This window comes from Zonotrichia albicollis, chromosome 7 (assembly GCF_047830755.1).
Source record: "Zonotrichia albicollis isolate bZonAlb1 chromosome 7, bZonAlb1.hap1, whole genome shotgun sequence".
Taxonomy (NCBI): domain Eukaryota; kingdom Metazoa; phylum Chordata; class Aves; order Passeriformes; family Passerellidae; genus Zonotrichia; species Zonotrichia albicollis.
The window spans coordinates 23937564-23949791 of NC_133825.1; the positions used below are offsets into that span (position 1 = coordinate 23937564).

The window sequence follows — 12228 nt, forward strand, 5'->3', positions numbered from 1 at the left end:
GATGAGATTTTTTTTCTAATGCTTTACTTTAAAAATCTAGGTACAGCCTATAGGTCCTACCTATGCACCCAATTCCCCAAGCCAGAGCGGTCAAATCAATTAAGTTTTGGGGTTTGGTTTTTTTTTTAATTAAAAAAAATAAATAATGATAATAATAAAACCCCTATTAATTTGTACATGCAGTATTTCACAAATAAATGTAAACAGCAATGGAGCTGCTGAGTCTGGTTCTCCAGATCTGTATTTCATCTTATTTGATCAGCTTACACCTTCTCAACAAATAAAACTGTAGAAAGCAACTGTGGTTGTAACATTAAATATATGTGCAGAGACAAGAGAGATCAAGAGCCATGTGCTGATCTATCCTCCCTAAGATCCAGTGACGTGATGTGTGGGAACAGCCCAAAGCTGTGCATGGGAGCTTTCAGCTGGACACGAGGAAACGTTTCCTTACTGCAAGGGTGGCCAGACACTGGAACAGCCTTTCCAGAGAGGTGCTCAATGCCACAAGTCTGTCAGTGGTGGAGGCATTTGGACATTGCTCTTAACAACATGCTTGAACTTTTGGTCTGCCTTGAATTATTCAGGCAGCTAGATTAGATATTGTTGTAGGTCACTTCCAATAGTCTATTCTGTCTATTCTATTTTATGTCAAGTATATATCATTACCAAGTGCTACAGACTATGATAACAGATCACATTCACTCAATGGTATACAGCACAGACACCCAAAAACTCAGCAGCTCTGAGTTGCTCTGAAACCACAGCAGTGTCTGTGGGACAGACAATAAATCCATTTATGGAACACCATTCTTGCTCTCAAATCACATTCTGATTTTCCAAATTTGTTCTGGTTTCCAGAACTGACAGCATTTTAACAACAACATGCACACATACAAGGCCTCTCAAATTAGAAACAATTCATTTGAAATTGCTATGCAGAGAGAACAGCAAGTTTCAGCTCCAGGAAAGCTCCACAGATGTGTAAGCATCATCCACTGAGAAAAAGGGGTTTAAAGTTTTGCAGTTTCTGACTAACAAGCTCCTTTGGATCCCTTCTCCTAAGGGTACTACAAATGGCAAGTATTAGTTTTCTCATGTCCCAGTTTTGACCTACAGCTAACAATGCAAGCAGCAATGCTTTGAAAACACCATTTTAAAAACTTACAGGTCAGTTTTGTTTGGGGTTTTTTAGTTTAAACATGCCATCACATTTTCAAGCTCATCCACAAACCTGTTTGCCATCTGTACATCAGTCCCTTCGGAGCACCAATGACAGGCTCAGAAATCTCAATTTGAACAGAAAGCTTAAAAAGTAGCTTTGCACCTATGTGAATCCTTGAATCACAAAAAGGTTACTACAGCACTAGTTTAAATAGAGGCCACACAAAAACCACCTCACACTGCAATCACTTAACTGAAACTGAGCACATAACTCTTTTGGAAGCAAGAATATAGTTTAACTTTACGTTTGTGGTTGAGCTTCTTTCTCTAAATCACATGAAAAGAACAATGATTCCCCATGTATACTTCCTCCCATAACAGTCAGTGAAAAACAATTTTTCCCTCAAGTAATTGCCACATACATAAAAGCAATATTCTACCAAATGCAACGACTGCTTGCAAGGGCAGACAAAACAGGCCTATTTTATGCATACACCAGGGTCTGTTCATTCTTTACTGTTTCATCCCTTGCCACTGGAGTTCCTTGCACCCATGTCCTGCACTTTTTTTATAAAATGAGCTTGATGGGACCAAAACAATCTCATTACTCATCAGCACAACAGGATCTTGTTTATGCAATATACATTGAAATGAAAGACAAAGAAGGAAACAAAATTTATACTTTTTGTTAATTGCAGTTCTCTGGTACCTGACACACCGTTAACATGAGTGCCCACCAAGTCTTTGAAGAAAAAGTATCTCTGAATTTTATTTACCGATTTCAGTCACCAGAGACTATCACTATAGCTCCCTTATCTCACTATAGCAAAGTCCCTAGAGTTTTTTTTATTTTTCCCCAAAATCTAGCAATACATCTCAGCACATCCAGCACTGAAAACTACTCTTTTGTTTGGCCTTTAGTTCTGTGAATGCATTGCTCCTCTAAGAAAACCCTGCTGGTACTACTCTTCTGTGCTTCCTACTCATGCAGATGTTCTCTAACTGCACAATAAACGCCAGGACAAACACATGCTAGAACTATCTCTGTCAGTAATTAAAGTTTCATCATTGTGTAATAGACATTGTTAAGTGGAATTATGACTTTCTGTAATTCTACCAGCACAATATCATTGAAATGAAGGTCTCTCTTTAAAGTTCTCTTTTAAAAGGACTTAGGGATAATTTACAATGTCATCTTACAGGACTGTGCAAAAGACACTTCAAATAAAAACAGTATTTGATTGGTTTCCTTAGGTGAACTATTCTGGTGGTGATAGACAATGGTCTATTTTTATTCGAAATTGGTTTTCACTTGTAAAAAAAGTTCCATCCCTGTGAAGCTAAGGCTTGCAACATTGATTTCCATGCCACTGCTTGGGAAGATGCTGCAGAAGAATAATGTGGATGTCAGGGCGTTTTATGTAGTGGCAGCAAGATTCTGTGAGCAGTCTGGGCAGCAGATTTGCTCCAGGTTGTTCTGACTACTACATGCAGTATTTTGCCAAAATGAGCAGGGCATCCAAGCAGTGAGATACAATGAGATTTTGAATAATCAGAACAACATCAAGTAACACTGGTCAACGAGACACTGCTCAGTAAGAACAGACCAGCAACTTGTACACCCCATGGATTACTCTGCCCACATGGATGACAATTTCAAAGGTAGGAAATTAAAAAAAAAAAAAAAAAAAAAAAAACCAAAAAAAACCCTGACCTGAACCAACAAAGCAAGCCAGAAAATTGAGCAGAGTCAGACATTTTTCTTAGGCCTCCCACTGTCACAAGCTTTTACTTACATAAAGGATAATTCCACAATACTCCCAAAAGAAAACACCTTGGTGTGCCTTAATGAAGCAGTGACAGAGAACAAGTTCTTTTTGAAATAGTGAAGAACCATCAACCACTTAATTCTCCAGCGTGCTATCAGCTCATCAAAGAGCAAATCAATGGGCAGGGAAAGAGCATCTTGGAAGGGACAGTAGAAAACATCTTTATTTACATATAATTCAGGTAGCACAAAGCACCTGTAACAAAATGGCTGAAAATCTGACCAGGCCCTTTTCTGTGGATGCAGCATGGAAACTCAACAAAGATAATAAATTATTATTGTAGTCTTCATAAATGCAGCCCCAATCTTTGAGGTTAGCAAATAACTCTATTTTTAAAAAGTATTACTAGACAAGAAGAATCCTCCACGAGGTCATGCTTTCCTGCTTTTAACAAAACTGAGCAAAGGGACCCCATCCACCAGACTGCCAGCTCAGATCGCTGGGCATTCAAAATGGTTTCATACAGTTTTACTTCTGAGAAGAGACATTGTTGAAAGCTATTGTTCAGCCAGCCAACTACTGTCACTTCCATGAATATGAATAAGCTCCAATATAGGACACTGAGTTTTTGCAAATGTAAGAAGATCCAATTGTTCAGTTATTCTTTGCCAATAAATCAACCCACCAGTATTTAGAGATTTTTGGTTTCCTCTAGTGTTTGAATATGTGGGTGGAGTTTTGCTTTCAAGTCCTCTTCTTCCCATTTTAATAAAGATTTTTTTTCATAGCACCTTGCTAAGTTTTCAGAGCAGCTGAAGGAATCTTACTGTCACTGGGATGAGGCCCTTGGAAACAGATATATTGCTGTTTCTCCGGATAATATTAACTAGCACCTACTCTGAGGAAAAGAGCGAGCAGAAGAAATTGCTCAGAGTTCATGAAAATTAACATTTGGTATAATTTTGTAGCCATAATTTACATGTACACAACTTAGACATAAATACATATGGATTAATGCAAATCTTCATACCGGGAAAGATTCGCTGTGCTCTGTAAAACTAAGGGTAAGGCTGGTGATGAATCATTTTTTAAATATTCTAGTCTGGGTATATAAATAGCTTTCTGTTTCTAGAATAATTACTACTGAAAAATACAGCTTCTTAAATAACCTAGGCCATAATTAACCTTCGCTTCATTAAATCACAAATAATATCTTTTTAAAGTCTTATTTGTAAAGGCAAGCTGATTAATTTAAACGTTTCCCTTTTGCAAAAAAAAAAGAGAAAATTTTAAAATCTCATTGGAATGATTTACCAACGGAACTACTTTTCAGCTCTTGCAAACTCTGGGAAGGCTTTCAGCTGGCTCCCTCACCCCCTGCCCGGCCCCCCGAGGGAGCTCCACGCTCACGCTGCCGCCCCGGCCCTGCCTCCCTGGATGCTCGGGGAGAGATGCCGGTGTGTGCCCGCACCTTCCGCGGCCGCTCCGGCCGGAGTCAGACCCCTTGCCCAGCCCCTCGGTGCCGCATCACCGCCTCTCTCCCTGCGGGAGGGATCCTTCCCGTGCCCTGTCCCAACGCGTGGCCGTGCTGGCAGCACCGGGACAGCGGTGCGACGTGGCCCTGCCTGCCCTCGGCACTGGGGGAGCCAGGATCGCTGTGCAGCCCCCCATGCCCTGCCCGGCCGTCCCTGCGCAGCGCGGCTGCCGCCCCGGCCCGGGCACTCTGCGCGCACGGCCGGGCCCGCCCGGGCTGGGCTGGGCACGGCGCCGCCGCCGCACCGCGCCGTCCCTCCCCTTTCCTTGTAAGACAGCGCCAACCCCCGACCGAAGAAAAGTTTCCAGCCGAGCGCCAGGGCAGGTCCGGGCTGTCACCGGCGGCCCCTCCCCGCCGATGGGACGGGACGATCCTCCCATAGCCCCGTCCCGTCCGCGTACCCGAGCCCCCCGCGCCGTGGGTGCCGCCCGGGGCGCTCACCTTCCTGCACCGCATGGAAGGGGTTGTTGGCCTCTATGAGCTTGATGGAGTAAGTGATTTTCTCGCTCTGGAGGATGTCGTCATTGAGGTTCAGATCCGACACCGCCTGCTTGAACACTTCATCGTCCTTGGCAGCATTGCCTTCGAAAATGGCACCTGAGGGGAGGAAGGCGGCAGAGGGTGAGCAGGGCTTGCCCAGGACCCCCACTCCCCTCTGGGCAGTGCAGGGCTCAAGCCGGCTCGGACGGCACCGGGTGGCGCCGGGCCACACACGTGGGCGGCCTCGTCCCGGGCACGGGGCAGCGCAGCGTTCCTCCCGGTCACTTCTGCTCCACGGCAAATTACGGAGCCCTGAACCAGGCACGGCGGGGTGATGGATTTGCTCCACCAGTGACGGGAAAGGGAGCAGGCTTGGAAACTCCACCAACTTTTTGCTCGCTGCTCGCCTGTCCCTAGGATGCTGCCTTTCCGGCCGCGGTTTTATTGAGGCTTAGAAGCACACACGAACGTGAAGCCGGGATTTGTGTCCAGTAACCTGGAAGCTTTAATTTCACTGTCCTGTTTATGCAGTTAACGTGAAAACATCTGGCGATGTGTGTTACATAAAATCCCTCTCCGCGGAGCGTGTGTGTGCCCACGCCAGGCTTACTGCCCTGCTCTACGTGGCGCTGGGAGATCTTTAGAGCTAGCAACAAAACAAGCAAAAAACATTATTCCCCAGCCTGGAAAAGTCCTGCTGATTCACACCGTGCGTGCCTGTGGCTTGAGCCTCCGTGCACTGCCCGTGTGCATCCCAGCTCTGCACACAGCAGCTCCCCGCTCCTGCCCAGCACTTAGTTAGCAAACAGCACTCCGGCTGAAGTTCGTGCGGGGAGAAGCCGAGGTGACACGGTCCACGCGCAAGAGAAGCGGGGCTGAGAGAGAGAGACCCGCGGAGGTTCCTTCACCCACCCTTCTACACCGGCCCTGCCGCCTCCCTTCCTGCCCGCGGCGCTGGCCCCCGTGCCGTGGGGGTCCTGCCCCTGGGCCGGAGTCCCCCGCTGCGGTCAGGGCTGACCCCGTCTCCTTAATGGCTCCGCAATGCTGTCTGCCTTGGCTGCGCCCCCAGGCTCCGGAGGCGAGCGGCGACGAGCGGAGCCTCCTTCCCACCGGCCCCGGAGCCGTCCGTGCCGGGAAACTTGTTACAGGGCTGGTCCCCTTCTCCCCTTCCTTGCCTCGGGTCCACACGGACTTTCTTCCCGTATCCGTGGAGCCTCTCCTCGCCAGGATGGCTCCTACCCCGGCCCCCTCCTTTTTCTGATCTCCCATCCTCCCCGAAAGGCTGGTGGGAATTACGGCTTTTCATTTCCCGGACATACTCCCGTTTCCTCCTCTATCATCCTCTACAAGTGATTCTCTCCCCCCTCTCCGCCCCTAAACATCCTCATTTTCGTTCCTGCTGCTACCTTTCAACACTAGCCAAAAGGTGACTGCAGAGCCTCGCTTTTGCTTGCCAGGCTTCCCGCGGACATCACCGTGCCTTGCTCCCAGAAGCCATAAAAGTTCACATCAGCCTTTCCGTTGCCTCTTATTCATCCCTCTCTTCCTCCCACTGATCCAGCCTTCTTGCTGCCCAGGGGTTTTAATGAGATCTTATTCAAACCACAACAGTTGCGCGCAGAGACACACACACACACACTCACACAGAGCCGCTGCAAAGCTCGCCTTTCTAACCCTTTCCCAGCCAAGTTTCCCCCTCCGCCCCTCGCATTCCGCCTTGGCTGACACCTGCTACGGCAGGGGATGGAAACCAGGGGATTATCTCCCCGAAAGTTTTCCCTGCGAGCACGTTCAGATTATGCCTCTCTCCTGCTCGGGTGATGGGGGCGGTTGTTTGTTTTCGGTGGCGAGGAGGCGGGGGGTGGGGGGAAGAAAGCCTTTCCACGCAAACAGGTCCAAGCACAGACTCCCCAGCCACATGGGAGACCGCAGCGGCGGCCCCGGCGGGTCCCCTGCCCGGCGCACAGGCGGCATTTCGGCCCTAACTTTACAACCGCGGGCAGAACACAGCTGCCTTCCTCGCATCCGTCCTCCTGTCTCTCCGCGGAGTTGGGTTCCACCGCTGCCCGTGACATGATCGCGGCTAACGAGACGCTTCCTTTATATATTTATTTATCTACCGCGTCCCTTTCCAACCCCCCCCCGCTCCCTCTCTTACCAATGTGGATGATGGAGTCCGCCCGCACCGAAACGCACTGAAATATCCAGGGGAAAAGCCAGAGCATCAACACTTCCATTTCCAGCCTCTCGCACAGCACATCAGCCCGGGTTTGGTGGAGAGACAGGGGGAAAGAAAACAAAAAAGGCGCAAGGGCAGGTGGACCAAGGCAGCGGGCGCGGGGGGGAGATGCCCAGACACCCCCCTCTTAGAAAAAAATCCCAAAATTCCCCAGCACCCCAAGAATTATCCAAGATTGAGGAAAACGGGTGATGGGGAGGAAAAAAAAAAAAAACCAAAACCAAGAAAAACGGGGCTAGAAAATCACGGAGGTAGATCCCGGGTTGGCAGGCGGCGCGGCGGAGCCTCCAGCGCTCGGTGTGTGCCGGGGCGCCGGCAGACCGCGAACTGCGGAGCGGCCCCCCCGCCGCCGCCGCCCGCCCCCCGCGCCACGTGACTGCGGAGCCTCGGCGCTCGGTGCCGCCGGGGCACGGCGCGGCGGGCGGGCAGCGGGGCGCACGGGCCGCGCCGGGCGAGCGCGCAGCGCTGCGGGGAGCGCCCAGCCGGGTAGCTGCCCGCGATCGAGGAGATTTACTAAATATATATATCTTTATCTATAATGTATGTCACCCGAGGAAAGGGGTAGGGAAAGGATGCTCCAAGCGCAGGGATGCGAGGCGGGTGGGCAGCTCCCGGTTGCCGGGCGCAGGCTGTTCCGCGGGGCCGCAGCCGCTGCCCGGAGAGTGGCCAGCGCTGCGTGGCCTCCCGCAGCCCCCGCCCGGCCCGGCACCGCGGGACGCCCCCGCAGGTAAGGGCGCGGGGCTGCGCCCGCTGCCGCTCCTCCAACTTCAGCGACGGGGGGCGGCGCGGGGGCACCGCGCCGAAGCGGGAGGTGGAGGAAATGCCCCTTCCTTCTTCCACGCGCTCGAGCCCGGGACATGATCCGTGTTTGAGGAGAGAAATGGAAATGCGAGGTTTTTATCCCCGCGCTGGGGACGAGGTGGTGGGGAGGAAAAGTGGTACAGCAGAACCTTTTCTTGTTTTGTTTTATTCTAGCTTTCAATGAAATCTAATTCATAAATTGGACATGCTCAGGCTCAGAAGACTAATTCATCCCCTAAAACAAACGCATCAGTGATTGCAGGCACCCAAACGTGACAAGCGTCTCAATATACCGAGGATCCAGAGAAAACAAATTCATTCAGGAGCCCGATACGTAATTAAAACTACTGCCAAGAAAATGAGTTGAGAGCAGGATGTTACCAAGATTATTAAGTTGCTGCGGGGCTGAGGCACCGACCGCTATAGTGATACATACAGATAATGTCAGTCTTTGGATAACGGGAGGAAGAGCGATTCCTGGAGGTCGCCGTCTTGCAAACGCAAGCCTGGTACCAGCGCGCCGTGGCCGCATCCTGCTCCCGAGATGGCACCGGCGAGCCGGGGGCTCGGCGGGGAAGGAGCGGCCCCCGCCGCCTGCTGAGCCCCGGCAGAGCGGCCGCAAAGGGGCCGGCGGCGCCCGTACCCCCGGCACTGGCTACAGCGTCCCTGTCGTGTGTATTCAGCACACTTTTTCTAGCCATCACCTGTACTAATAAATGCTCCTGATGCTGAGCAGCGCCTGCTTCCAGGAGCGATCGCTGCAATGTATTTATTCAATGTAGAAAGCATTTTTTTCATGCACAGCACAGTACGGCAAGAACTGCTCAACACTAAGGAGTAGAAAATATGGATAAGGGGGCTGGGAAGACAGAAGGGAGGGGGAACACACAGTATAGATGAAGCAGAGTGAAAGGGAAGGAAGCTGAAATGGAAATGATATGAACAAGAATCCCTGTTGATCCACATGCATCAACAGCCTCCTATTCAGCGGTAGTTACAAACACAGCATTCGAACAGGGAAGAGCAGGGGGTAAATAAAACCAGATATGGTTTTTAAAAATAAATCACTTGTTAACTACTCTTACTTACAGTCCTTGTCTTAAATATGCAATTTCACACTGATCAATGCAGAATGATATATACTATACTCTGCATTTCACGTAATAAAAACACTTAATCCAGATAATTGGCTTCTGGGACAGAGATCAATAGAAACATTCCTTATTTGACTACGTTAGCAAGTCAAAATTAATTCTAATTTACATTTGCTTCAAATCAATATGCACTTAGTGACTTACACAGGCTCTTTAAAAAGTTAAGCACCTATATTGACCAGAGTCATATATATGTCAGTAACAAGTACATGTGTGGGAATTAGAGAGGGGGAAAGTGTTACTGCAGAACCAAGTCTCTGACTTTCATAGAGGAAAGGAGGCTAAATTTATTTGTGTGTGAGAAGTGCTTTGGCATCCTAGCCTAAAACCTGTAGAAATATGCAGCTATTAATCCCACGATTTATGCAGGCACCCAAACACCAGTTGCCCTCCAAGCACCTGGGAGCAAGCTTGCCTCCTACTTTAGTTTGTACAGCAAGGTCTTGACCTCAGCTGGGATGCCTCTAGCTGCTATTTTAGTGATAGAAAAATAGACATATAAAATATTAAAACTCTAAACCCAGTGAATTGGACAAGTTAAAAAATTTCCTGTGAAATCCAAGAGCAAATGCTCTGAATGCAGAAAAGGATCCAGTCCCAGCCAAGGAGGGGGAGAGGGGAAAAGACAAGAGACCAGAATACTGTAAAACATACCAAATGAAATAGGCCCGAAAAAACACCAAGGGCTACAGTCAGAAGACAAAAACAAACCAAAAAATAAACAGAATAAGTCTCCAATACTATAAAATCTGATATGTAACATGCAAAGTACAATGAGATCTAAATGGATCCACCACAGCAAAGAGAATTGCAACTTCAGTAACATCCCTGCAGGATGAAAAGTTGCCACATCAAAACTTCATTGTGTCTGGTTTTAACTCAGGTTGCATTACCTTTATTACCTCTTCTATCATATTATCTGCATTTTTTTTCTCCTCTCCTTCAAGCTTGGGAGTTTTTTCCTAAACAAAAAAAAATCCCAACAACTTTGGCTTGGATTATGTTTTTCATAACAATTACTTCTCCTGTGATTTCCCCTCCTTCAAACAAGCTATGAATGCTACATTTCTAAGCCCAGTACAAATGAGAGCACTCCTTTTAACCCTGCCATTCCTCGTTTGCAATTGGGGGACCGCTGACACTTTGCAGTGGGTGAACCTTGTTTAGGTGCAGCAGTCAGCACTAAAAGACCAATCCCTTTGCCAACATTTTGCATATTAAGAGTATTGCAAGCTGCTGTCATATTCCATCATTATTGTGTAGGGGATAACTCACGACATATTATTCCACAAGGTGCCACTGGATTTACAGAAGAATGCCATCTCAACAGAAGTATGTGAGAGATAAACCCAACTCAAGCAACAGCCACATGGTCACAGTTCTACTCTGTGGCAACGAATGGAACTCTGTGCACAGCTCTTACCACAGACAGCTCTTACCACCTTTGCAAACCACTGGGGTGATTTTGAGCTGACCTATCACAAGTTATTGCTGGGCTCATTTCTGTTGTCTGAATGAACACAGGATCAAACCTGTACAAATGGATTCTGCTATGACAAGAGGTCGGCTGGAGTAACGCTTCAAAAACTGCATTGCAATTAGAAACATAGAACATCCTAGAAGGGTAAACTGAAAGGCTTGTGCAGTGCTACACTCAGAGCCTTGTGCCCAGGGCTCTGTCCTTCTGTACTGCCATAACAAGAATGAGGCACATTTTGAAAGACATCATCAGAACCATAGCTGCAGGGTATGCCTGGATCTGGAAAGCACCTCACATTTACAAAACTGTTTCATAAGCAGGAACTCTGCAAGACCATAATGTTGAGACTTATCATAGCCTATGTTCAGAAAAAAAATGGAGGTCTTTAAGATTCAGCATTTCTTGAGTCTTCTCCCAAGTTTCACCCACTTAATATAGCTAATCTGAGGCTTCCCCACATAAAATCATGTATATATCTATCTGTGTACATGTAGCAATGATTTATTCCTTCTGAAAGCAAATGGAACTCCTCCTCTGTATCAGTTAAACAGGTGTAAAGATGCAGCTAATACCTCCAGCTGTTAGCTGCTCAGTCTATGAAGCTAGAAGAATGAAAACAAAAACACCCCAAAATATCCTAATACACATGGTAACAATCTCCCTTCCTTATGCAATAGCCAAGATCTCTACTGTTAACACACCCACAAAAAAAGTAACATTACTTATTCTAAAATGCCATGAAATTCAACAGCTGTGCTTCTCTTCAGAAACAGTAATGCAAAACCTCAAGCCTAACTTAACTCCAAAGTTTGTGGATGCTTGTGTTTAAAAACTCATTTTGTCATTCTCCTGTGGTGACAGCCTGAGGTTTCAGCTGCTTTATTGAACCTTCCTTTAGCTTATTGAAACCACCTTTTCTCTTTTCATGGTTGATAGCATAGTATGATAATCTTGCAGGAGTAAATGGACTAGAGTCTACAAGAGGAGGCTGCTGAATTATAGTTCTTTGCAGGACAGTTGACATTGTAGATTAACTTGTTGTGTGCCTACTAACAAGCTGAAACTTTGCTACAGTCAACACTTGATCTGGATTGACATGCCTTTTAAGATGCCATGAAGAAGCCAAAGCACTGTTATTTCCTTATTTTTTACCTGACTTAATTCAGCCTAGGTGTGATTTAATTTGTACTTACGTTTGGTTAATTTCATCACTGCTAAATCTGTTGCATCTTGATAAGATTCATATATACTTCCCTACTCCTCTCTTTCAACTGTGACTTTTCACACCCTATTTTTCTTTAATGGGAATTTTTTCTACAATAGACAAGAGGTCTATTTGGTCTATTTTTCTACAATAGACAAGGTTCTCAATAGGCCTTTGCAGCCTCCCACATTTTTATAGTTGCATAAATTCTCTTCTAATGCGGCACAAAGCAAATTGTATCATTGTTGGCAAATGTAATCTCTATCTTGGTATTTGTATTTAGTTAATACTTGGATTCAGAAGAAAAGGAATCTCTTTATTCACAACATTTTAATATCACCAATATATGTTTCACTAGAGCTCTAACATTCAGGTGACCAAAGAATTCTTTGTTATTACTGTA

At 47.0% G+C, this 12228-nt stretch overlaps 1 protein-coding gene and 1 long non-coding RNA gene across 8 annotated transcripts in view; one reads left to right on the plus strand and one right to left on the minus strand.

Moving 5' to 3' along the window:
- GRID1 (glutamate ionotropic receptor delta type subunit 1) overlaps positions 1–8703 on the minus strand; it is a 477950-nt gene extending 469247 nt beyond the window's left edge. For 4 of the 7 annotated variants that reach the window (XM_074544662.1, XM_074544661.1, XM_074544665.1 and 1 more), the window contains exons 1-2: positions 8424–8703; positions 4909–5064 (exon numbers count right to left, since the gene is read on the minus strand). In XM_074544662.1, coding sequence (XP_074400763.1) covers positions 4909–5064; positions 8424–8688 — 421 coding nt within the window. In that variant the 5' untranslated portion in view covers positions 8689–8703. Of the gene's footprint in view, positions 1–4908; positions 5065–6353; positions 6554–7105; positions 7382–8423 lie in introns of those variants that run through there. The other 3 variants (XM_014267759.3, XM_005488038.4, XM_074544666.1) reach the window with 3 other exon arrangements.
- On the plus strand, positions 7509–8759 carry LOC102068331 (uncharacterized). Its single transcript, XR_271162.4, has 2 exons — positions 7509–7913; positions 8162–8759. It is a non-coding gene; the product is annotated as an uncharacterized LOC102068331 (long non-coding RNA).
- The last annotated feature ends 3469 nt before the right edge of the window (positions 8760–12228 follow it).